This window comes from Euprymna scolopes, chromosome 17 (genome assembly GCF_053919585.1).
Source record: "Euprymna scolopes isolate OS-2025 chromosome 17, ASM5391958v1, whole genome shotgun sequence".
Classification (NCBI taxonomy): domain Eukaryota; kingdom Metazoa; phylum Mollusca; class Cephalopoda; order Sepiida; family Sepiolidae; genus Euprymna; species Euprymna scolopes.
Window position 1 is genome coordinate 16197374 of NC_136498.1, and position 26860 is coordinate 16224233.

Sequence of the window (26860 nt, forward strand, 5' to 3'; positions counted from 1 at the left end):
CAGAACTGATTCTTGAATTCGCTTCATGGCTGCTTTAGAGTTTTTATTTTAATGAGTCATCACTTATCAAGGCCAAAATCCACTTGAAGATATGGGTTAATGCTATCAAATGGATTGTTAGTTGAATGATGAAAAATATTATGAGAGGATTGAAAATGATGAATGGAATGATGTGGGCGGTTTACAACAAGTATTTGTTGACATTGAGTTTATAGATGGCCATGTTGTAGTCTGCAGTTGCAGTTCGGTAGTAATGTGTGTTCTATAGATGGGTAACTCTGTTCATGGAATTTTTTGTTTGCTGTTAGGCACCTAGAGGAAGAAAAGAAAGTGTTTTCCAGTTGTGGTAGGAAGACGAGTTCCTGCTGTGAGTATCTCACAAGGAAGAGCCAGAGATTAGAGTTCAGTCAAGCACTTTCCATGGAAATAATGACAGAGTAGAGAAGGACTAGCAATATCTCTTCTGTGAGTAAAGGAGCTGCAGGGAACCGGAGAGATCATTGTCCACTAGATTGCAAAGTTGATTTTGTACTTTGTCAAGGCCAAAAAAAAATACTCTGAGTTACACCCCTCCTCTCTCTCCTCTGGCGACAGTATTCCTTATGCTGTATTTGACTTATACGGGTAGAGAATTGTGTTAGAAGTGAGCGGTTTTCTACAGCAATAACATCAATCCAGATCTAGATTAAAAATAAACATCATATTTGCATAAATGCAACATGGATGATGTCAAACAAAAGATAACCACTTAGCCGAAACAAAATCACATGACCATGTTAAATGATTTGTGTTTCTATTCATTCAGTCAATTCGTATGAATTGAATGATTCTTATATTGGCATTGGTTTCCCCGATATCTTTCTAGTTAGAATTCTTTTATAGAAAGACATCGGATACTTACAGGAGGGACCACGTGAAGGTTGCCAACATCTTAAGTAAAAATATTTCTATGGAGCAAACTGGATTCGAACTTGGCACACCCAGTCCATGCCATTAACCACTTAGCCGCCATCACCTCCCACATATCTATTGCTATCATTAAAATAATCCTTGACCTTATAGCAGTCGTATATTGTAAGTGTTTTATGCACTACTTTCTGTTGATGTAAATAGACAAGTATACTAACGGAGTGGTTTGCCCTTCAACCAATTAGAAACAATACAAATACTTACAGCACCCATGCGATCCCCCCCCCCCGATTACATCTACATCGTCTATTGCGGTCACATGCCGTACTACATAAAGACTGATTGTTAACAATTTTGATTCCTTTTTCAGTACAACCCAATAAAAGTTATTTTTTTATGTAAAACTTTAATGTCGTCTGTTAATTTATCTTTGAGGCCAGATGAACTTTTTACTACAGTCTAGTTTAATTATAATGGAGAACGGATACCTTCCCATACATTAATCATGAGAAATGTGGAGAAAAGAAAGTGTCTCCTTGCGATGTTTTAGATGCATTTTCTTATCTCTGTATGTCGGTAGGTCAGTCACGCTTTAGTTTTAAAACAACATTTACGTCGGCCTGTCAAGTTTCAGTTTACAATAGCATTTACGTTGGTCTGTCACGTTTTTAATTTGAAATGGCATTTTCTTTAGTTTGGCACTCTTTTAGTTGGAAATAGTTGTTTTTTAGTTTGTCGTGTTTCAGTTTCAAATAGCGTTTATGTTGATCTGTCAGACATCAGTTTGAAATGGCATTTACGGTGGTCTGTCATGTTTCAGTTTAAAATAGCATTTTCCTTGATTTGTGATGCTTTTAGTTGGAAATAGCATTTTTTTTTATTTTAATCTGTCATGTTTCAGTATGAAATAGAAATTTCTTTGATCTGTCTTTGAAATAGCCTTTTACTTGATTTGTTTTACGTTTGTTTGAAATATGTCGATTTGTTTGACTTCCCCCGGACATCTTCCATTTATCTCTTTGCCAATTGCAGTGTAAATCACGTGATTTGATCTAAAACCAATCAACAACAAATGAAAGGTGATTGGAGGGGGACACTACTAATGATGATGGTGGGGGTAGTGGAAGGGTAGATGTATATATCTAATGCTTTAAGACATGCAAGTTCAACGTGTGTAATTAAGTTTAAAAGTAATTAAAAATAATTACTGTTTGTGGTTCTTGTGTTCTGCTGTGAAACATATCAAATCTGTAATCTGTTGACGTTAGTATTTGAATATTCAAACGAAAGGCTTCTCAGTTGTCCTGGTATCTTTTTTTTTTTCTTTTTTTTTCGTGTTTTACCAAAATTATTATTGATTTGTTTGTAATTTTATTTTTGATTTTTATAGTTTTTATTATTTTGCAAGTTAAATTTAATGATGCTTTAATTAATGATAATCATTTGCTAAATTAAATTATTAAACTCACAATGTTATAAAAATAACTGTTTGTAGGTACAAAGTGTAGTATCTGTTCTGATGCTACACTTTACAATTTATTCTGTCCTCAGTCAGTGAAGGAGTTCTTTTAGACGAAGGCAATTTTCGTATTATTTAGATTCATCGGACTATTGTTCTCATCTCGAGTGTGATTTTCACAACATTCCAGAGTTCAACAAGATACACCTGAAGGAGTTCAGAGGTTACATCGACCAAAACGTTTTGAAAATCACACTCAAGATGAGAACAATAGTTCGATGGATCCTAATAATACAAATAACCAATCCTCATCTAAAAAATTCAGAAACATCAGAAGCAATTTTTTTTTTTTTTTTCAAATTGCCCCTTTTCGGGGAGCTAGGTTTTCTCCACATTAAAAACAGACCCTGTGTATAACTTTCCCCTCATGGAGAGATAAATAGGAACTGTTTTTTCCTTGGCTTTTTGTCTATGAGTTAAGTGTAGTATCTGTTCTGATAGTGCACTTCTTTTTTTTTTTCTTTTTTTCTTTCTTTTTTATCCTCAGTCAATAAAGCATAAATCCTAAACGGAGATAATTTTTTATTTTTGTTTTGATCCAGTGTTCCTCTTTTTGAAGAACTGGATTTTCTCCACATTAGAAAACAATTTTTCTATGTCTGCTAAACCAAGCACTCTCATCCATTGGTTCAATGTGACCAAATCAACAAAGTCTACTGTTATGCACTGTATACTGCCTAAATTTAATCTTCCTCAGAAGTCTCCAGATCTAAGACTGCCTTAAGAATCACCTTGCAAATCCACCATATCATTCTTATATCATTACATACCATGCAATACATATCCTCAACCCTCACCGGCCAGGTTTCATTTTTATACAGCATCACACTGCACACACATATACCTGATAGACTCTTGCCTTCTGCTCCAATGATATCACGAAGGTAACAAAACTTCTGTACAACCTCAATAGCCTTGTTGCCCAAATATACCTTTTCCATATCTGAGTTCGCGTCTATTGCTTTTGTTTTACGATTCTTGCCCATAAACTGTTGATCATAAAATAAAATGCTTGCATGTGAAGACAACATTCTTATGTCTTCCTTGCGATAAATGTGAGAAAGATGTATAGCAACAAATATTGATATCTCTCTATATATATAAACTGATATAACACACTCATTATCATTTCCCATAGATCATTTTAATATAGATTTCATAAAGCTGTAATATATATGAACAGTCTCTTAGGGCCCTATACATTATTTGCTTGTAAGTATTAATATAATATTTTTTATGCATTGTCTTCCATGCTAAAAATGTGAGAAAGAGGTATAGCAACAAATGTTTTCCTTATAGTTTTTTTTTTTTTTTTTTTTATTGCATTTTCATCCCAAACAAGGCACAGCGTCACTTTGATGTAGGGGGCTATTATCTGAGACATAATTGCAGAGATAGTGTGTGTGTGTGTGTGTGTGTGTGTGTGTGTGTGTGTGTGTGTCTCTCTCTCTCTCTTTCAACTGATATAACATGCTCTATCTCGCCGTTTTCCATACATCATTTCATTTGAGCTTTAATCTATAGTCTCTTCTTGCCAAACTTTCTCAAAAACACTCGTCTAGCTAAAACCACTATAAAAAATTTCTCCTACTCTCTAGCTATGCCTAAATAAATGCGAATTTCATGGACAAAGCTTATTTTCTAGAACTACCCACCTGTGGAACTCTGTTCTGCAGGCCTGCTTTCCAGCTGACTACAATATGATCGTCTTTAAGTCTCGGGTAAACAAGTTTTTGTTGAGCAGCCCCTTTAAAAAATCAAATTCTATCCAACTTCCACCACTAATGATCACTACACTGTTGTCTCAGTGACCACCGTACACTCATTAACCCTTATCCTCAAGTGGCCCTCGGGCCGTGATAAGTGGGTAATCCCGTTGTAACAAAATAAAAATGAACACATATACATTACTTTTTCTCATCCTTTCTCTGTCTGGTTGATGTTATCTACTTGTGATGCCTCAGTTCAGTCTCAAAAGACAATGGATACCTCCTGTAAAGGTAGCTACACATGTAATTGTGAGGCAAGGGTTGCACAATCTCCAATCACACCTCTCCTGAATCAGCAATGCTTGAGTCCAGTGACAAGGAGAAGTTCTAGCCGACTGGAAACAATTCCAAGAAAAGTGGCGAGTATATGCAGCACCTGGAATTCTCAAACAGTTACCCATTTTAGTTACTGACCAGGCTCAATGTTGCTTAACTTCAGTGATCTAACGGGAACCGGTGTGTCAGTATGAATTATGCTGTATAAAAAAATCAGTGTTATCTACTACTGTTCGTTGTGTGAATGAATTGATGACATACAGTGAATTTCACAGATACAATATAGAATATGCAGTCACCTACGGCTCTGCATATATATCATTTCTTTAGAAATTTGTCTTGTAACGGTACAAAAGTTCGGTTTTCCCAAACCTTCAGCATTGGAACTAAAAACTAAATCTAAAACGGTGTCTCGTAACAAAAATCAGAAGAGATAAATTATTTTAGTTCACACGTGTTAGAGTGTAGCGGAATCGAACAACAACATTAGGGAAGTTGATGACGTAGTAAAAGTAATGAAGTAAGTGACTTACACAAACAGCTGCTCCTCTCTCTTTTCTGTCAGGTGACAGAATAAGGGAAAAATAAAGAGAAAGGAAAGTTCTTCGTTTGTGGAAGGCACAGTAATATACATACGGCATTAATTTGCATAGGAGGACAGAAACTGTTATGAAAAGGACGAGTTGGAAGCACAAAGTGCTTCTTTTTTTTAGTTTCTCAACATCTTAGAAAGAGAACGGGCGGTGGAAATTACAGAAGAATTTAGTCGTGGGAAAACAGGAGTTCCAACAAATATTTTTCTTCATTTAATTTTTTTTTTTTTTTTTCATTCACAGAGTAAGGTTACCATTATTAATTTGGCCCACTTAAAAGTAGGAAGCACCAAAATCCCTCTCAAACAAATGGCTTAACATCCATTGGATGATGGAAATAATAGTCTGATTAGAGGTATTAAAACCAACCAATCCAATTCTTTAATTTACTCGAATAAGCACAACTTAGATAAAAAGGCAATTGAAAAGCATAGATTCACGCATTTAGCCTGATGATTTCTTTCAGGAAATAAACAAAAATAAATATAAAAATTACTAGAAATCCACTTTTTAGAAGCACAAAAAATATGAAATTCAAAACATAATTGTTAGAGAATCACACATGTGCGATTTTTTTTTTTTTTTTTTAAATTTTTTAATAAGCATTCATTTATTTAAAGTTTCTAATTTTCAGCTTATAACAAAGCCCTCATCAGGATTTTTTTTTTTTAGGCAATACATTTTTTTTTCTTAGTTGCCATAGTATAGTTCGGCACAGTCTATTTGTCAAAGATAGATGTTGTATTGTCCAATCCAGTAGGTAAGCACTCCATCATGCACACATATGTAAAATTAATTTAAAAAAAAAAAACACTTTTTAGAAGCATGGAGAAAATTAACTTCGAAACATGACGGTTAGAAGATATTTTTCAATATCGCATGTATCTGATCTTCTGTCATGTTTTGAAAAATAAATATTTTTATACTACTATATTGTTGTTGTTATAGAAAAATAGTTTTAAAAAATTGATCTCAATTCCATTTTTTTTCTTCTTGCTTTGATTTTTAAACGAATGCATATGAACTTTTGTACTGTTGTGTTTTCACATGTCATATTTGGTTGATAAAGGAGAGAGTATCTTTGAAAAATGTTCACTTTCTAATAGGAAAGAAAAAACTATATATTTAACAATGCTCTCTAAATAATGTGTGGAATTTCACTGCCATTTTCGTTGTCATCGTTGACTTTTGTCACTGCAATACACTGTGAAATATACCTCTTCATAAGTAGAGTTTTAAAATGGTGTCAAACCAGAAAAAAAAAACCCACTAATATTAATAACTAATTTCTTTTTTATCATTAAATATCTATTAGATAATTTATTGTAAATGTTGGTGTGCGTCAATATTTTGCAATAGAAAGTAAAGTAAATAAAATTATCTTGTTAATTTATTTATAAGTGAAATATTTCATATGGGTACAACCGTGGAGATACCAAACCGGCTTAAGTGTTTTTTTTTTAAATAAATTATAGAGCACTGTAATTTTATTGCAAATAACACGATACAACAATAACAAATCGAAATTGGCTAGTTATAATAAAAATTTGTTTTGTAAGCTTACATACTCTTTAGGTACATAATAGAACATGAAAAACAAAGTGGTACATCAATTTGTGGGGGGGGGAGGGGTTACTTCACAAAATTTGATCCTTTTTCTAATTGGCTTTCTCTCATCCTTGCTTTTCCTGCCCCCCCCCCTCCCCAATTCCAGAACGACTTTTTTGTTTTGTTTATGTTTACTCCCTTTTGATTTTGGGCACCCCCTTCCTTTGTAGTTTAGAACTGCTGCTGGTGTTTGTTGATGCCGTTGCTGCAAAGAGAGATCAACTGTAGTTAAATATAAAACAAGTAGAACAATAAAAAGGATCCTGTGGCACATGCGGACACAACCTTTCTTTGGCTTTTACCCTTTGTTCCACCTCCACCACCACCACCAACAACAACAACAACAACTACAATACCACTACAAGCCAAACTCAATCTTTCTTTAAAATGGAAGTCTATAAAATGGTGAGTCTGTGCTTGAGTTTCTACTCTTGTATCTTTGTCTTCCATTGACCATTTCTGCTCTCATCGTGCGGTTGTTATTCAACAACTGCAGTCAATTCTCAATACGCTTGTCCCTGCATGTTGCGTGTGTGTGTGTGTGTATATATATATATATATATATATATATATATATATACTCTCAATTTTTATTTCAATCATTCGTTTTGGCTGTATTATTTTCTATGTTTGATTAATAATAATCCAAAATAGTTCAATGGGGTTGTATTTATTTGCATCCCCACTGAGAAAATTGAGCATGAGGCCGTTTTTTAATGTGGAGAGGGGGCAGGGGAAAGGAAAAGGGGACCAGCTCCCGAGAGGTGGATAGTGAGAGTCTCTTGGTATATAGCGTTGCCCCTACATGGACCAGAAACTCATTGCCACAAGGGCAATGGTCTTTGCTTGCAGCATATACTGAACAGATACTACACTCGGAATATTTCCCCTAATGTTGTGCATAATCTATATGAATAAATGCAAAAATGTTTTGGTACTTTTTAGGTATAGGTATCCAAAAAATAAGTTCTGTATTTACATCATCAATTTTCATCGAGTTTCAACGGATACTTCTGAGACTGGACAACGTTAACGAACTTCATTGAATTAACTGAATGTATTATTAGTGGAAGGGGGGGTCTTTTTTTGTATTTTTTTGTTTTGTTTTGTTTCTTGTGCGTGTGTGAACGTGAAAAAAGTTATTTAACAGAAGAAACTTATCTTGTATTTAAGTATAATCTGTAATGTTGTTTCGGTACTTTTACCCAATACAAAACTAACTAGGTTGTTTACCCTAACCCTAACTCTAATATAAGTTTCAGGTTTACTTTAGCAAAAGTCAGTTTAGTTCGGTTCATATTGTGTTACTCCCTTTTGATTTTGGGCACCCCTTCCTTTGTAGTTTAGAACTACTGCATTGGGACTTGACTCGGCTTTCTCAGTTCATAGTCAGAACTGTTTACGTCACAACAGCAAATCTCTGGATACCTATTCCTAAAAAGCACCAATGTTTTTTGTTTTTTTCCTTAATCACACATAATACCATTGAAACGGCTCAGTTTCATTTAAATCAATAATATAACATAATATTTTGAAATACTTTAAACGAATCAGCATGTTCCATTATTTTCACGTGTGTGTGTGTTTGTGTTTTATTTTTTGCATTGGTTTCCTCAATTCTTAAAATGAAATATTCACAAGACTCACCACGTGAAGGTTTTCAATATACCTAGAAAAGTGGGGCTATGGAATCGGCAGGACTTGAGCACGTCACCCTGTATAATCAGTTCATGTGCATATTTACTTCACCACCGTTTGAATCAACACTGCTTGCGATACGTTTATTGTATACGCCATTCGAAGACACACGCTTTGTAGCCATCCTAATAAAAACAACTTTTGTGTGACTTGAAATTTACGTCTGTAAAGTTACAATATTCTTTAAAAAGTTTGTTTATTTATCTAAAAATAAATGTGAACGTTTTTTTTTCTTATCACACCTATATTAGCATCAAAACATCTCAATGTTATTGAAATCATTAGTACAATAGTCTGTTGAAATCATTAGTACAATAGTCTGTTGAAATCATTGGTACAATAGTCTGTTGAAATAGTCTCTATTTTCTCTTATTATATGTATGCGTGTGTATGTGTGAAGCACTTCATTTGTAAATAATAAACAAACAAATCGAGTACTTTAAAAGTATCGGTCAAATGTTTATATTAAATCACATTTGAGGATATCGTTTGCAGGCGCCGACCATCAACTTAGATGGTTGTAGGTTCGATCCCTGGCTCGAGGTGGGTGCTAGTCTAGCTGCAATGAAGAGCTGTGATACAGCGAAATAGTCTTTGGATGAAAAAAAAATATATATATAGAGAGAGAGAGAGAGAGCCTAATTAGCATAATTATTTTTTTTTAAGTTGATAATAAATTATGGTTTGGTATTATTCATTTGTAATTATATATATATATATATATATATATATATATATATATATATATATATATATATATATATATATATATATATATACAATTTTTACAAGTTTGTAGATTTCAACAGTAATTATTATAGTGATTCAAAAGGATAAAATATGAAAACTTTTTTAAAATAAAATGTTCATTATTTTACAAGATGATAAATGAAAACTATTAGGTTTTAAAATTAAAATAGATTTATGCTAAAAATATGTAATGTATGTTGTACATTTAAAAATACTTAGAATTTAATTCATAGCAGCCAGATGGGAGACAGTTTTCCTTATATATATTTTATAAATTAATGTTTATTTCCTTTAGGTGTAAACCCCATCGAATGCTCTCAGCAAAAATTATGGGTTTACAAGAAGTGTAGTCGTCTTACTGGGAGACTGATCGGTGTTCCAGGTTATGTTTGTCACAAATGTCTAACTGGTCCTACCAGATCAGGCTGTTTGAAGATACTGGCTTCTTGATGTAAAAATGCATCAAACATAGACCTTTTTTTTCTCTCTCTCTTTTTTTGCAAAAGTCAATCATGTTCTGCAAAGAACAAGAATTTTCCTCTACAAAACAACCAAACCAAACCAAACATCATAAAGAACTTGAAAAATAAACTTTCTCCAAAATTCCTTGATTCGGCGTTGGAAAAAAAAAGGGTGGGGGGCTGATATGCCATAAAACCAAACAACCAAAACAAACACCATGAATAAATAAAATACCTGAAGCATAAAATGACTGAACTGAAAAGGGTTGATATGCCGTAAAACAAAACAGTCCAACAAACTTACATCTAAATAGATTACCTTCAAGGTTCAGGGAAAAATCTTTTCAGACTGTGTTCGCTCTATTATCTTGCATGGCATCATCCTAAATACAGTGACCAACAACCAATGTAGGCTATAATTCTTTAAAAAAGAAATCAATCTCCTTTTGGATAAAAGCAAAATGTAGTATCTGTTCTGATACTATACTTCATTTTTTCTGTCCTTAATCAGTGGAAGAGAAATCCTTCCAAACTGACTGCAACCCCACTTATTGTGTTAGTATAGATTTCTAGTTGTTGTGTTAGTATAGATTACTAGTTGTTGGTTGTATAAGTAACAAAAGGCATAATAAAAGAAATGGAAGTCATACATCAAATCCGTTGCCACTGTTGCTGGAAAAATGATTGGATGCAGAAGGTCTTGCACTCCTGATGCAATCCGCTACTTGTATGAGAACCAAATATGTCCTAAGATGGAGTACTTTTGCCACATCTGGAAAGGTGTCGCTCAGCATCATTTCCTGCTTGAACAGAGCACAAAACCGACTTTGAAATCTAGTGATTTCTCCCCCCTACTTCCTTTCCCACAGAAGAGACGGTGATAGTCTTTCTATACTCTATTGTTATTTTAATGAAATGTGCTCGACTGAGCTTAATCTATGGTTCTCCCTTATAATATATTCACAACATAGACTTGTCTAACCACAACTACTGTCAATAGTTTGCCCCCCCACCTCTCTCTCTCTCGCTCTCTCTCTCTCTCTCTCTCTCTCTTACCTACCTAAAACTAAACAAAGCTTCCATGAGCAAAATTTCTTTCCTAGAGTTGCTTGTATGTGAAGCACAATACCGCAAGATCTTCCCAGCTGAATACATGACCAATTTCAAGTCTAATGTAAACAAATACTTTTTGAGTTGCTTTCTTGAATAATTAAATTCCTCCCAATCACCATCATCATTACGAATCAGTGCAATGTGATCTCTGCCTTGGAGAGTGCATCTCATTGGACTACCCAGGGGTAATACCTTAGCCACCAAAATGGCCCAATTTCTGACAGACTTATTGTTGAAATTGGATTCTTGACTGGTATACACAGCTCAAAACTCCCAGCAACTCCAGTCAAAGACTCTGAATGTTAGATCTTTTTTTTTTTTTTTTTTTTTTTTTTTTTACACAGTGGGGTCACCACTTATCAAGGCCCGGAAGCCACTCAGGGATAAGGGTTATTGCAAGTACATTACGTTAGTGTGGAGATTTGATGAAGTGTTTACTTAAGGGGGTGGTTCATTAGGAATTTGTTAACGTTGGACTTGAACACATCCAAGTTGTAGTCAGGTGGGAAGCAGGCAGATGGAACAGAGTTCCACAGGCATGCAGTTCTAAGAAAGAAGCTTTGTTCATGGAATCCACGTTTTGATTTAGGCACAGATAAAGAGTGGAGGAAAATTTTTCACAGTGGATTCAGCTAGACGGGTGTTTTTTGTGAAAGATTGGCGAGGGAGGACCAGAGATTGGAGTTCAGACGAGCACCTGCCATGGAAATAACGATAAAACAAGGATAGGCTCGCAACGTCTCTTCTGTGGAAGAGAGGTTGCAGGGTAGAGAAAAGGGTATCCCCCACTAAGCCATGAAGTCTATTTTGTACTCTGTCAAGGCAGGATAGGCTGTTTTTAGCAGCTCCTGCCCAGATATGGCAGCAGTATTCCATCCTTGGACGTACTTGGCTTTTATAAAGATAGAGAATTGCATCAGTAGTGAGATATCTTCTGGAGCAGTAGAAGGATCCCACCAGCTTTCCAGCGATTTTGGCAACAGACTTGATGTACGTGTTCCATTTCAGATCAGGAGTAAAGGTCAAACCCAGAAGCTTGTCAAAACACGGGGCCTCACCCAGACGAGAGCCATCCATCCCAATTGATGCCAGATGGGGATCAGAGTGTTGATGATGTAAGGATAGGAGTTTGGTTTTAGATGCATTAAAGGTAACCAGCCACATCTTCCCCCACTGAACCACGCGCTCAAGATCAGAGGAGAGAGAATCAGAGAGAACTTTGTCATTTACAGCCTTTGATGTGTTGCCGTAGATGGTCGTGTCATCAGCATAGATGTCAACGAATGATTTAAGTATGTGTTTAGGGGGGTCATTGATGTAGATCAGGAAGAGAGTTGGGCCCAGGATTGACCCCTGAGGGACTCCAGCATTAATACTGCAGGCCTCCGATTTTTGTCCATCGACCACTACTCTTATGAGCCTATCGGAGAGATATGATTTAATGATTGAGAAAACATTTCCAGTTATACCGTAGCTGGAGATCTTGTGAAGTAGACCCTTATGCCATACCTTGTCAAAGGCCTTTGATATGTCAAAAGCAATTGCCCTAGAAAGGAAGCCTTTGTCAAGAGATTCACCAATCCTGTGAGATATAACCGTCAGCACATCTGCAGTAGATCTTGTGTGTCACTAAGAAGGTTGTTTCTGCTGAGGTGGTTGACTATTTCTTTATTTAATATGGATTCCAGCAACTTACTCATAACACACAGGAGACTTATTGGTCTGTACTGAGAGGGAGATGACTTATCACCTGAGTTCTTAAATACAGGGCAAACTGATGAGGTCTTCCAGGGAGTCGGAAAGCACTTCTCCTTAAGGCAGCGCTTAAATAGTTTCGTAAGTATGGGAGCAAGTTCTGGTTGAAGCTTTTTTAACACTATAATTGGGATGCCGTCAGGGCCAGTTGCTTTACTGGAATCAAGGTTCTTGATTAGCTTGGCGACCTCATGCACGGATATTTGTATGTTACCTAGCGTGTTCTGTGTTATAGGAGGAAATATGGGGAGTTGATGGCCTTCGTCGCATAGGGTAGAATTAGCTGCAAAGTTCTTTGCAAATAGTTTGACCTTGTCTGACGCTGACGAGATGACCTCTGGTCCATTGATAATGGTTGGGATAGAACGCACACTTCTGTTCAGGATCCTATTTGTTATTTGCCAAAACTGGTGGGAACCAAGCCGCTGATCAGCTACCTTGGATTTAACAGACTTGGCATATAGCTCTCTTGCATTTTTTATTACTCTTTTACAGTGGTTGCTGGCAGTCGTGAAAGCAGCTTTAGTCTCAGTGCATCTATTACGTTGGTAGCTATGGAAAAAGTGATTTCTGTGCGCGATAGCAGCAGCACATTCTGGGGAGAACCATGGCTGGCTGTTAGGTTTTTGTTGGAATTTTTTAGATGGTATGAATTGGTCTATGCCTACAATTAGCCATTCGGTTAGATCTGATACTATAGAGGGCACTTCCTTTTTAAACATGGAGTGCAGAGGTAAATCAGATATGAATGTACGAAAGCTATCTCAGTCAGCCATAGAGTATCGGTATACAGTACTGTGGTTTACCTTTCTTTTTCTTTTTTTTTGCTAATGTTTTAAAATATTTTTTCTGCTTATCACTTTATTATTAAACTAGCTCTACCTACCCAGCGTTGCCGGGGAGTCTTTTTAATTTCATTTTTGTTTCACTTTTGTTATTGTTGTTGTTGTTGTTGTTGTTGTTGTTGTTGTTGTTGTTGTTGTTGTTGTTGGTTTTTTTATCAATATTATCTCATCTTTTCTTTTTTTTTAATACAATTTTCAAAATTCAATTTAATTTTTGTAGTATTGTTTGGTCATTAAATTTTTAATAAATACATTATGATAACACTGACTAGGAACAAAGTGTAGTATATATTCTGATACTACACTTCACCTTTTCTATCTTCAAGTGGATGAGAAATCCTTCATCACTGAGACAATTTTTGGTACTTGTACAGTTTAATAAAAACATTAAAAAATGAAAATATCGAAAAAAGTTTATATTGTACATATCCGTTATGGAATGAAGTTGTCTAAACTACTTGATGAAATTATCATCAAGTAGTTTTTTTTTGTTTTTGTTTTTTTTTTTGTTTTCTTTTTACAGTGAAAAAAAATGATTTGTTATGATACCGAGCAAACGGTTCGATTTTTAGGAAGATACGCTAGTATTAAAGATGCGGAGGAAGTGTCGGCGCTTTAAACTGAGTTATCTCTCCGTGGTGTGTTAAAAAATTCAAAGATGGCTACCTTCAACACGCTGTCATAACGTGTTTTTCCGCTGTAAAATAAAAATTACTTGATCAAATTAAATGAAATTTTTTTTCAGAGATCTTCAGTCCAAAACAGATAAATACAATATAACCTTTTTTCAATATTTTCATTTTTTAATATTTTGATTAAACTGTACAAGTACCCAATTTTTATTTTTATTCCTATCCAGAGTACCCCTTTTTGGGGAGCTGGATTTTCATTAGAAACTGACCTTGTGTCTAACTCTGCCCTCGTGGAGAGGCAAGTAAACAGGAACACTATAACTAATTTTATTAAGGTAATGTTTTAATATCTGTTTATAAAATTATTGTAAATAGATTCCAAAATTTAAAATCTGTCAATATATGACGTTTTGCTAAGCATTTTTAAGCCAGTTTAAATGACTTTCTATTCAACATGACTTTCTATTCTCAAAATGTCACAAAGGAATTTTTTTTTTCAAAAACTATTAACAAAATATTAAAATGGCTGATTTATTCATGAATAAACCCAAATGCATTATGGTGGATTTAATTTGGTAATTAAATTATTTTAATTAGGAATTTTTAAATTCTTACTTTATTTTACACTTTTGCATTTTTTATCTAAAAAAATATTCGATTAATAGTAAAAAAAAATGTGTAAATCACAAAAAGACAAGAACCAACACACAAACAGAAGAACTTGTCATACAATATATTTTAATTGGAATTCATTATTGAGATGAGTATTATTTATATTAATTTATTTATTGTGGACTATTATTCTCATCTTTATTAATTGTTGTTTCACGACGTTTCGGCCAACTATTTCTCTCGCCTTCGTCAGATGGTAACCGCGACGGATAGAAACTTAAAATCTCCTAACTGCATTCTCAGCAATCACTGCCATCTGTAGTTTTGTCGTCTCACCACATTTTTGGCCAAGTAAGCCTCAGGTCGGCTTTAGGTAGGATTGAAACCGCTATCTTCAGACAATTCTCATCTGGAACCGTAGAGATTCAACGTCTCTATCAACTGCGCCACGGGCCCTGACGAAGGCCAGAGGAATAGTTGTCGTGAAACAACAACTAATAAAAATGAGAATAATAGTCCGCAATAAATAAATTAATATAAATTGTCACACAATGCTTTGTTCGCCTGTTTTATTATTATTTCATCTTGAACAATTATATCTAGCTTTCTTTTAGTTTTTGAAATTTAAAAATTATCTGATGTTTGATATACGTTATCAATACGGATAGGAGGAAGAAGAAATTTTCCTTGACTTTTTAACCAGAAAGTGTAGTGTCTATTTTGATATTACACTTAATCCTTTTCGAGTTCTTGTCCAGAATTTCCTCTATATTAAAAAAACAAATCTGTATTATATACGTCCTCGTGACAAAAAAAAATATCATATTCCAAAAATCACGTAAATTGATGAAGTATTTTTTATTATTAACTAAGAAAAGAAAATTTTATGAGTAACCGGAGAGTAGCTGTCTTGTTCACCATTTTGAAAACGATCTAAAAAAAAAAAAAAAAAAAAAAAAAAAAAACGGGAGATAACTCAATAATTCAAACTTGCAAGATTTATGTTGTAGAGCCTACAAATTCCTATTAATCGTTTAAGAAATGATTTTCTTTGTAAAAATAGAACTATTTGATCAATTGACATGATTTTTGGAATGTAATATTTTTCGTTTTGTCGTGGATACGAACACCATACTGATTTTTTTTAATTTATGTTTTTTAATATGAGTAAAATTCTAGACAAGAACCCTATTCTGTTCTCAGTCAGTAAATTTGCAAATTCGCTACTAAAGAACACTTTTTTTATGAACAAAATTATTCTTTTTTATAACCCAATAATTCCCTTGCTTGCTTTTAGCGACCCCTCTCCCTTCTCCATAAAACAGCAGTTCACTTATATCTAGATAGACTTGGGAGGATCTTACTAACCATATTAAGTAAAGTTATCCAATATGGCCTAAATGGACGGCCATTTTGAATAACTTGTTGTTCTTCATATTTACACATTTAAAGTGTATTTCTCAATACAAAATGTGTATTTCTCAATAGATTTTAACTCCAAATGATTCCTGATATATAATAATACTTTAAAAAAATAACAAAAAAATTTTTTTTTATGCCTGCACAGATTTTTTTTCTCGCAATAAATTCACTGCATGATTTAATGCCTTTGCCCAAGAAAATATATATTGAGATATTAAAGTGTTCTGTCTTTCTGTACACATTTTTGCTTCTCTCTCTCTCTCTCTCTCTCTCTCTCTCTCTCTCTCTCTCTCTCTCCCTCTCTCTCTCTTTCTCTTTCTCTCGCCTAGTATAAATATACAGTCACTGTTGACATAGATGATCTGTAGCTCTTTACGTTTCTCATTCACTCTTTCTCAAATCACTTCTTAAAAATATCTTATTCTCTCTCTCTCTCTCTCTCTCTCTCTCTCTCTCTCTCTCTCTCTCTCTCTCTCTCCTAGTATAAATATACAGTCACTGTTGACATAGATGATCTGGAGCTCTTTACGTTTCTCATTCACTCTTTCTCAAATCACTTCTTAAAAATATCTTATTATCTCTCTCTCTCTCTCTCTCTCTCTCTCTCTCTCTCTCTCTCTCTCTCTCTCTCTCTCTCTCTCTCTCTCTCTCTCTCTCTCAATACTGTGTCGTGGAGCTGACATGCAAAATGAGATACCTACCGACTCTGATGGTAATGACCATCTTCAAGTATCTCCGATTTATTTATGGCAGGATCATCTTTGTTTTTTGTTTGTTTTTTTTTTGTTGTTTGTTTTTTTCTCTCAAATGCTAAGGAAGCAAAATACTGCAACACATTTATCACTAACAATAACCACAAGTATAACGACATGCATAAATTATCACATAATTTCAAACAGGACTTTATGATTAGGTGGTAACAAATTCAATTACAGTCCTTGTGATTATAGTCAGTCATGCTGGTGAGCTACAGTAACAGCGAAACACATCATCATTGTTTATTATCTGTTTCCATGCTAACATAGGTTAGGCGATTTTGCCTGATGTCTCTCCTCCAGGCCTCTCGGTTTTGTACAAGGCCTGATCATGATCTTAACTTCCTAAGGTCATCCAAAAATTAAAAAAAACTACCTGGCAAATATACTTGATGAACGAAGTGCAAGAGAGATTCAAACAATTGCACTTAAAGGGATGGTCAGAATCTAAAAAAGATCTCTCAGTTGGAATATATAAGAATATATATATATATATATATATATATATATATATATATATATATATATATATATATATATATATATATATATATATATATATATATATGTTTGGCATCCGGTAGGATACCCCATCCCCAGCTTGAACAAACTGATAAGAAAATTGAAAAAAAAATTAATAAAACTGGCTTTATATTTGTTTTACTGAAATATAAAACTGCTTTTCATAAACATTATTATAATCATCGTTTAACATCCGTTTCTATGCTAGAACGGGTCGGACGGTTTTGCCTTATGACCCTTCTCTAGGCCTCTTGTTCTTGTGCAAAGTCTGGTTGAAATCTCAATTTCCTGAGGTCATCCTTAACTAAATGACTCCATGTTTTGCATCATCTCCCTCTCTCTTTAACCCATTACCAACGAGCGTTCCATTAATGGGACGCTCAGAAATATCTACATTTACATCTAAAAGCTTCCCTTAATTCGGCCGCTAATACATTAAATCTGTCAACCTCAATAAACCTATATTTGCTGACTGAATTTGTATCGTCCATCCTTCTGACACATCCATACTACATCAATCTGTTCTGACGCAAAGCATCAACTATGTTGGGAATTTGTAACCGGTTCCTCAACTCTTCTTCTGCACTGAGCATATCACCAACATAGTAAAATTTGAGTAAATAACTGTTTCATGTTAAAAAAATAACTATAAATATATACGACATTATGTATGTAAGGGAGGAAACTCTCAAATGTTTGTGAAGCGAGCAGTACCTGCAGCAGCCATTTAATGCTAACAATAATAAGTGACACATATCATGCATATACACATATAATATATTAAAATGATATATTGTGTGAATACTGAAAATCTGTACAGTAGAAGTTTTATATTTCAGTAAAGCAAATATGAAGCCAGTTTCTCTTCAGAGGAAAGAAAACTAGTCAGCAAAGTATATAGATAGCGGGACTAGAAGATTTGCTGGTTTTATCATTTCTGAAACTTCACTCCATGATTGTGGTCATAGAATTTAAAATACTGTTTGTAAAAAAACATTTGTATAAATTGTTTGCAAAGTCATGTTTGTAAAAATATAGGAAGGGAGAAGGGAGGAAATGAACTTTGTGTATATATATATATATATATATATATATATATATATATATATATATATATATATATATATATTAAATGTCACTTAGTATTACCCCTCCCACTCCAAGTTAGTGTTTTAATATTTTTTTTTATAAATAAAAAATATATTTCAATTTTTCAGTTGAGAGCAAGATGCTCTGAATAGCAGATATGAACTTTATTTCTCTCGCCTGATGAGGAACAGTTGTTTTTTTTTAATAAACCAATTTGCTCCGAAACATTAACATGTTTAGTGTAGTGTGTATGTAATACTTGTCTATATAAATAAAAACTATATATATATATATATATATATATATATATATATATATATATATATATATATTGTGTATTGAGGCAACATGTTTTCGTTTAGACAAGTATTGTTGAATAGCACAGCCTGTTCTTGCTTAATGAACTTTTTTTGTAATTTTTCAATTTTTCGAATTGTCATTCTTATTGCTCGGTTGAATCTGTGCTAAGTCTTCTTGGTCCATCTGTTTTTTTCTTTTCGTTGTTTTTTGCAAGTACTTTCGACTGAATATATATATATATATATATATATATACACACACACACACACATATATATACACATATACATATATATATACACACACATATACATATATATATATACACACACATATACATATATATATATACATACACATATACATATATATACATATATATATTTATATATACACACATGCACATATATATATATGTATATACACACACATATACACACATATACACACATACACACACACACTCTTGCACAAAAACACTAATAAATAAAAATTATAATTATGAACGTGATCAGCCTCTAAAATTCATCCCCATACGATTGCTCTTGCTCCCGTCTCTTTTTTTTTTTATAGATTTTATCATTAAGGAAAACAAATTATTAAAAAATAAATCTCTCGATTCCAATTTTGATGAGTGAGGGCGAGACATGTCAATTGACTCGTTTTGATTTTTTTTTTTTCTTTCCCTACTTTTATTTTGTAGTCGCTATCCATTTCCTTTTCTCCTCGGTCTTTTTTTTTTTAAATATAAAATGAATTCCGAGGGAATACGTCTTCCCTTCATGATTGCTTTAATAAAGTTTTGTACCCCCAAGAAAATCATGAAATAAAAATTTATACGTGCAAAAATAAATATATATATGTCCCTTTTTTCACAGGTGATTGTAAATGCGTGTGTAATCAAATAAGTGCAACAAATGACTAAGTTTTTCTCTTTTTTTCCCCTCGTTTTCAGATGGCATCAGCAAACGACACCAAGTGGCAGAAAGATGCAGCTGACCAGAACTTTGATTACATGTTCAAGCTGCTCATCATTGGCAACAGTAGCGTCGGCAAAACCTCATTTTTATTCCGATATGCCGATGATTCCTTCACGTCTGCTTTTGTAAGCACAGTGGGAATAGATTTTAAAGTCAAGACAGTGTTTAGGCAAGATAAACGGGTAAAGCTACAAATATGGGTAAGTAACATCTTTTTTTTTTCTTTTAATTTTATAGAAATTCCACAGCAGACTATTTCATCTCTATATAAATAAAATGAACTCATTTTTTCCCGTCTGATTTTGACATTAATAGGATTAAAAATCAAGATATTTCATGCAAATATAATATGCACAAACGGCAGAACAATATCTGAGGTGTGTTATAGGCTTATTATTTCTCAAATTCCTTGATAATCTTAGATTTCTATACTTTTTCTGCTGAGAAGTCACGGCCAAAATCGGTTAAGATCAATGGAAGTGGTAAAATATTTTCTCTCTAATAAATTCCTCCTCCCCCTGCCACCACTTAACACCGTTTGGGGATCGTTCACAAGGAACAGTTGAGAAGAGAACACCGGTTTGGCTTCGTAGTTCTTTCATGTGAAGTTATTTAAAATCACTAAACTAAGCTGCAGTGCTCTGTGGCGTAGTGGTTAGCGTGCTGGACAATTCACATTATATTTTCACGTTCGCGCCGACCTACGGTAGTCGTTTTTTTTTTTTTTTCCTAAACAACTGGAATGGACTTTTCTTGGTGGCCGAACTGTTAACGTTGCAGATGTTTTTTTTTTGTTTTTTTTTTCACACTATTTTCCTACTTTTACTCATGACTCCGGGTTTGATCCTTCCTACTTACCTACCATAACATTTTTTAAAACTCCCCCCCCCCGTCCCGGAAACAAAGACTCGGGCAACGCCGGGTACCCCCGCTAGTATGTAATATATTGATGTTGGCATTCTGTGGATGTTCAGAGTGAATCGAAACGCCCTGATATTATTGTAGCACTTTTGTTAAAACTGGAAAAGTATTTATCTAAGCTAGCAGGGACGCCCGGCATAGCCTGATCGTAAATATGCTTAAATATGATATTTTAATTCATGCAGATTTCGTATATATTATTAAAGAGTAAATTTTCTATCGATTCTTATATATCAGAAATTTGTTATTTAAAAAAATATATATATGGGTGCATCAGCTTGAATTGAAACCAAAACCAAAACTTGTGACGAAATATAACTTGAGTTCCTTCAGCTATAATCGAAACTGAAACCAAACCTTATGAAAAATTCTTGATAAAATTATTTATTATAAGAAATGGAAAGTCATAACAATTAAACGACAGTCACTCAGAAGAAAAAAGATGTAAGTGTGACACAAAATAACACACACGCTATTGTATATATATATATATATATATATATATATATATACATTAATTTTGTTTATTAAATATTTTTTATGTGCACAAAAGTTATCCATGAACATGTGTTTCTGGGTATCACCCATCATCAGATAATATAAGATAGCAATAAAAATTGTACAATAATTCATTTGTGTCGAGGGCGGGGGGGAAGAAAAAACAAAAGGTGATTAGTAGGACCCTCCCAACCCCGTCTAGTTGATAGGCTGTCCGTTCCACTAGGTTTGTAAAAGGAACCTCGCTTCTGCGAGTCAGTCTCTAAGTAGGGATGCCCTCTAGATGCGGGTGAATGGAGAAAAGAAAATTTTGTGAGTAAGAGATGGGGGTTAGTTTGTATTTCTTTCTCTCCAACATGGGTGAAATTAAGAGGAAGGGGTGAAAACAGAAATTGCAAGTAGGAGAGGGTGGGGATCTTGGAGGCTTCCTAATCGGGGAGGGATGGAACACACACTCAGCTAGCTGAGAGGCTACTTGTTTAATTTTACTTTACGGAACTGCGCGTTCCACACCTAGGCGGGGAACACATATTCAAATTTGGCTCCTCTTCGTACACACAGACTTGCTACATGTATCCATCTTCTGTCAAATGCCGCGCGGTGCAGCCTTCTTCTATCACATCTGATCTTCACCCGTAGTTGGTGTTTAAAGAAAGCTATCAGATCCTGATCAGAAAAAGACCCCCCCCCCCGGTCCCCGGTAACCTTGCAGACGCGACGTCCAAATCACCATTCTCGCCACGGCCAGGATCGTAACGTAGACCATTTGTCTTTCCCGGTCCCACGGTGGCCTCACGTTGTCAATGACATTGGATACAGTAATTGGGCAAGGATGCTCAGGATCGATGCAAGCCATCACCTCGCTGACATACGACCAGTACCAGTGGAGTTTGCGGCAATCGAAGAAAGCGTGATCAGTCATTTCTATGGCTGTTGTCCCACAACGGGGACAATCAGGCGACTCCAAAAATCCGGAACTGCATTGTATGCTGTTGGGTGGAAGTGCATTTTGCGCCAGTCGCCAGGTCAGAGAGAACTCTGAATTGTTCAGATGACTCGAACCTGGTGCCCAGCTCCACGCGGAGCGGATCTCACTCTGCTGCCAACCCAAATGCGCGCATAGCGGGGCATCGGGATCCCCCTTCACTAGATCCCTGTGGAGTTCCCTACGTGTAGCAGTCACAAGGTCGTTGGACCTTGGTAGTCGTTTTAGCGCAGCTCGGCACTCTTTCATGTCGGCAGATTCTCCCCATGGCCTGCGGCAGCTCTCGATAGTAGGGTCGAGAACGAGATCAGGGAAGGCGGTAGTAACCACAGGGTGCCACGGTTGGTCATCTTGCATATAGTGGCTCAGGAAAGGCCAAGAAAAGCTTAAAAAGCTAAGAACAGCATCTATTAACAACAAACCTTTGATCTTAACCAAAAAGGCCAAGCACAAAAGTGTTACGGACAGACGGACCGACTTATAGTCGCTTGCACGCAACTAAAAAGGGGGCAACGCAAAATAAATAAAGGGCAGGTAACTATCCCAACTATTATAAATGGACCTGAGGTAATCTCGTCAGCATCAGACAAAGCCAAAATCTTTGCCAAGAACTTTGCAGCTAATTCTACCCTTTGCGACCAAGGCCGCCAACCTCCAATATTTCCTCCTGTATCAGAAAACACGCTATATGATATACAAATATCTGTACGTGATGTTTGCCAAGCTAATGAAAAAGCTTGATTCTGGTAAAACAACCGGCCCTGACGGTATTCTAATTATAGTAATCAAAAGACTTCAACCAGAACTAGCGCCCATCCTTACAAAATTGTTTAAACAATGTCTTAAGGAGAATTGCTTCCCATCACCCTGGAAAATCTCATCAGTATGCCCTCTATTTAAGAATTCAGGTGATCGCTCATCTCCCTCTCAGTACAGGCCAATAAGTCTCCTGTGCGTCATGAGTAAGTTGCTAGAATCTGTGTTAAATAGAGAAGTAATCAACCATCTCAGCAAAAATAACCTTCTTAGTGACACACAATATGGTTTCCGTTCTGCTTGATCTACAGCAGATGTGCTTACAGTTATATCTCATAGGATTAGTGAATCTCTCGACGGAGGTTACTTTTCTAGGGTAATTGCTCTTGATATATCAAAGGCCTTTGATAGAGTATGGCCTTGATAAGTGATGATGCCTATGTAAAAAAAAAACAAAAAAAAAAACTCTCTCATTGCTTAGGTAAGCAAAACAATTAAATATAACAGAATCCCTAATAAAAAATAAATTAAAAAAAAAACTATTAGCTCTTACACACACACACACACACATATATATGTACAAGAGTTGTTCTGTATGAGGGCATGTGCTTTGTCATATGAGGGTTGTTTCAAAAGTAAAGCCTTCTATTTTTTAACTCCAAAAGTTTGAAAAGCTACAAAGACGCCAATGATACTATTAAAATGAATGACCTTTTGTTCTCCAGAATTTATTTTTCTACATATTCACCACCATTTTACAATGCACTTTTGCCAGCGATGGCTGTGCATGGGCATCCAGAGAGCGCTTTGTCATATGAGGGTTTTTCTAAAAGTAGAGCCTCCTATCTTTTTTAACTCAAAAATTTTAAAAGCTTGAAAGACGTGTGTGGTACCATTAAAATGAGTGACCTTTTGCGGTCCAGAATTTATTTTTCTACGTAGTCACCACCATTCTCAATGCACTTTTTCTAGAAATTCAATAATGCTTCTGATGCACGTCCATGACAGGAGTTGCATTTTTAGAGTCCACACCATCAATATCTGCAATAGAAAGATGAAACTTTCAAGTCATGAATGCATAAGTTCAGTCATCATAACGATGCAATTTGCAATCGCCTCTGATCCATTCAGGCGGAATAAAAAATAAGAGACATTACGTTTGGAATGCAACTTGTATGTATATTTAGGCAACAAATCATTATCCAAGCAATGTCTTGTTAAATATGATAGTTTTCCTCTATTTTTTAAATTTTTCTGGTTATTTTCTGGACTTGGTGAGCAATTGTTTTGGTCTCAATTAGTAAATTGTGTATCGTACCACTGAATGATCTTGTCTTGGCCATATCTTTCTCAAACACTTTTGGTCACATGATCGTCATCAGAAGTAGTATTCTTTGGAAGAGGCTTTGTTCATTTAATTTTACTAGGTGCCTTCAATAAGTTCCCAGACTTTTTTCATATGGACAGTTTTATTGATAGTACACACATTCAACTCTAGCCCCCTTTGAAGTTATCTCCTCCAGCTGTAATGCACTTGTTGTATTGTTCCAACAACTTCTAGAACGCCTCATGGAAATCCCCTTGTGTGAGTGTGTCATTGATCCTTGTCAGAGCCTCTTTCATCTCCTCAAAGTCTCATAATGACAACCGCTAAGGTTTTCTTTGAACTTAGGGGATAACCAAAAGTCACAGGGAGCAAGGTCTGGACTATAGGGAGGATGAAGAGCTATCTTGCTGCCCATATTGGTAAAATAGTTTGTGACAAGGATGGAAACACTCTTGAGAAAAACTTTGCACAAATCTCCTGCATCTTCAGTTCATCACGAATAATTGTGTGTACAGTTCCCACACTGACATCAAACTGTGCACTTATTATCTCTACAGACACACGACAGTCCTTATCCATGAAATTCTTTATTTGGCCAATCAACTCTGATGTTCTGACTTCTTTATTCCACCCACACCTCTCATCATCCCTCACAGATTCCTTGCCGTCCTTGAGTCTCTTATGCTACTCAAAAACTGATGCTTGATTCATGCAAGTTGGTCTAAAAACAATCTGGAGCATTCCATACGTTTCTGTGGTATTTTTGTTAAGTTTAAAACAAAATTTTGTTGCATATCGTTCTTCTAAAGTGTTCAGATTGCATTTTTGAAATTCACCAGCTGTGACAATCAGGCTGTAGTAGGGTGTATTCCAATTCCAGCTGTAGCTGTTAATTTGAACTTGAAATCATAAAAATTGGTCAGTCATCTCATAAGATGTATAGCAATAACATACTGAATTTTCAAGAGTCTATGACAATTTTAAATGCATGTATGAAGAAAGTCTTGAAACTTATTGAAGACACCTCATATATTCTTTTCTAATTGTCTGGCAGAGAAGGATAAGGAAGATGTGTGGTTGAGTCTATTATTTATTTGTTGTAATTATATATTAGTTTTATCTAGTTTTTATTTATTTCTTTTAGTTGTTAAATATGTTTAATATGTTATCAATTGTTATTTTGTTAATATTAGGTTGCATTTTTTTTATTAGTATTACTTCAAGTAATTTTTATAATCCATGTTTTCAATTATTTTTGTGTTCATAATTTTGGTATTAGTAGTTAGTGTATTTCTTATTTTGGTTGAAATTTTATATGTCTATGTTGCAACAGCCTGAACATGTAGCTCCAATTCTAATCCTTAACTTCTACTGGAAGTTTCCATTTTTCTGCTTCATTAATCCTCATGTGGAAATATTTATTTATTTGAACAAAAAAAAAATGTTCTGGTTGAAGAAAAAACCAAAGTGAACTGAAATTACCTGTATTTCTCCGGTGATACCTGGGCAGAAACATATTGCTGGATGAAGGACTTAGAGAAAACTTAAACAAAATGCAGAATGTTACAGCAAAATCGGACACGTGACAAAAAGAAAATCAAAAGTAGAAGTAACGACTCAGCTCCTGTCTTTCAATCGTAGTTGTATCCTTTTTCTTCCTGAGATTCTTATGAATGGTTCTGCTCTCGATGAGAAATCGATTCTAAAACTTCTTGGTCTTTCTCATCAAATCTTTCTTGGAGTCCATATATTAAATCCATTGCTCCTTCTGCTTCTTGTAAAATCGGTTCTCTCTATCGCTCTAAATGCTTTCTTACACCTAAGGCTAATCTCTTTCTTTACAAATCTACTCTCAGGCCATGTACAGGGTACTGTTGTTATATTTGGACTGGTGCATCTCTGTCCTAATTGAGGGCTTTTGATGAAATACAGAAACGTATCTATAATTTGATTAGCCCCGCCTTTTCTTCTTTCCAATCACTCTCTTACAGACGTGATGTTGCTAGTCTCAGTATTTTTTATAAATACTATTATGGCATGTGTTCCTCAGAGGTGTCTTATTATATTCCCTGCTTCCTTTGTTTTAGTACGTTTGACTCGTTAGTCTAGTAGTCTCCATCAATTCACTGTTAAGATACCTCATTGGAATACAACTTCCTATTCCAGTAGCTTCTTTCAAAGGTTGTGGAACTTTCTTTCTGTTCATTGTTTTTGTCTACCTACAGCTTTGGTCTTTTCAAGAATAAGCTCAATAGGCATCTCTTCTCTTTGCGATAATAATCTTTCATTCTTCTTAGTTCATTACATCAAGTTGCTTCACACCTTGTCTTGCTTGATTTACATTTAAAAAAAAAATGAAATAGGCAATTAAAACAAGAGTTGTATATGCAGAAACCCAACAGTTTATTTAACAGCAGTTAGTTATATACTACATTATTTTTCAATGTAATCACTACCAGCGAAAATGGCCCTCTCAAGGCAAGTGCAAAATCAGTCACATGCTTTGGCGATCATTTGCACATTAGCAGTTTTCAAAGAATCGACCACATTGTGGATATGCTTGTTGATCTTGGCCTTGATCACACTCCAAAAGGATTAAAGTCAGGTAAGGAGAGTGGCCGCAAATCTGGTAACCAGTGGTGAAGAACACTGTGGAATAGCCACACCTGGGTTGTCTTGGAGTCCCACTGAAAGATGTAGGGGCGTCCAGCAGCAAATTTGTCCATCCAAAACTTCACCATTTTCCTTAGCACCTCCAGGTATTTT

The 26860-nt window shown here is 35.0% G+C and overlaps 1 protein-coding gene across 11 annotated transcripts in view; it reads left to right on the forward strand.

Annotated features, from left to right (window-relative positions):
* Positions 1-26860, forward strand: part of LOC145296688 (ras-related protein Rab-3) — a 411003-nt gene that overhangs the window by 300022 nt on the left and 84121 nt on the right. For 9 of the 11 annotated variants that reach the window (XM_080142647.1, XM_080142649.1, XM_080142646.1 and 6 more), the window contains exon 2: positions 19583-19807. In XM_080142647.1, coding sequence (XP_079998773.1) covers positions 19583-19807 — 225 coding nt within the window. Of the gene's footprint in view, positions 1-6844; positions 7080-19582; positions 19808-26860 lie in introns of all 11 variants that reach the window. The other 2 variants (XM_080142650.1, XM_080142651.1) reach the window with 1 other exon arrangement.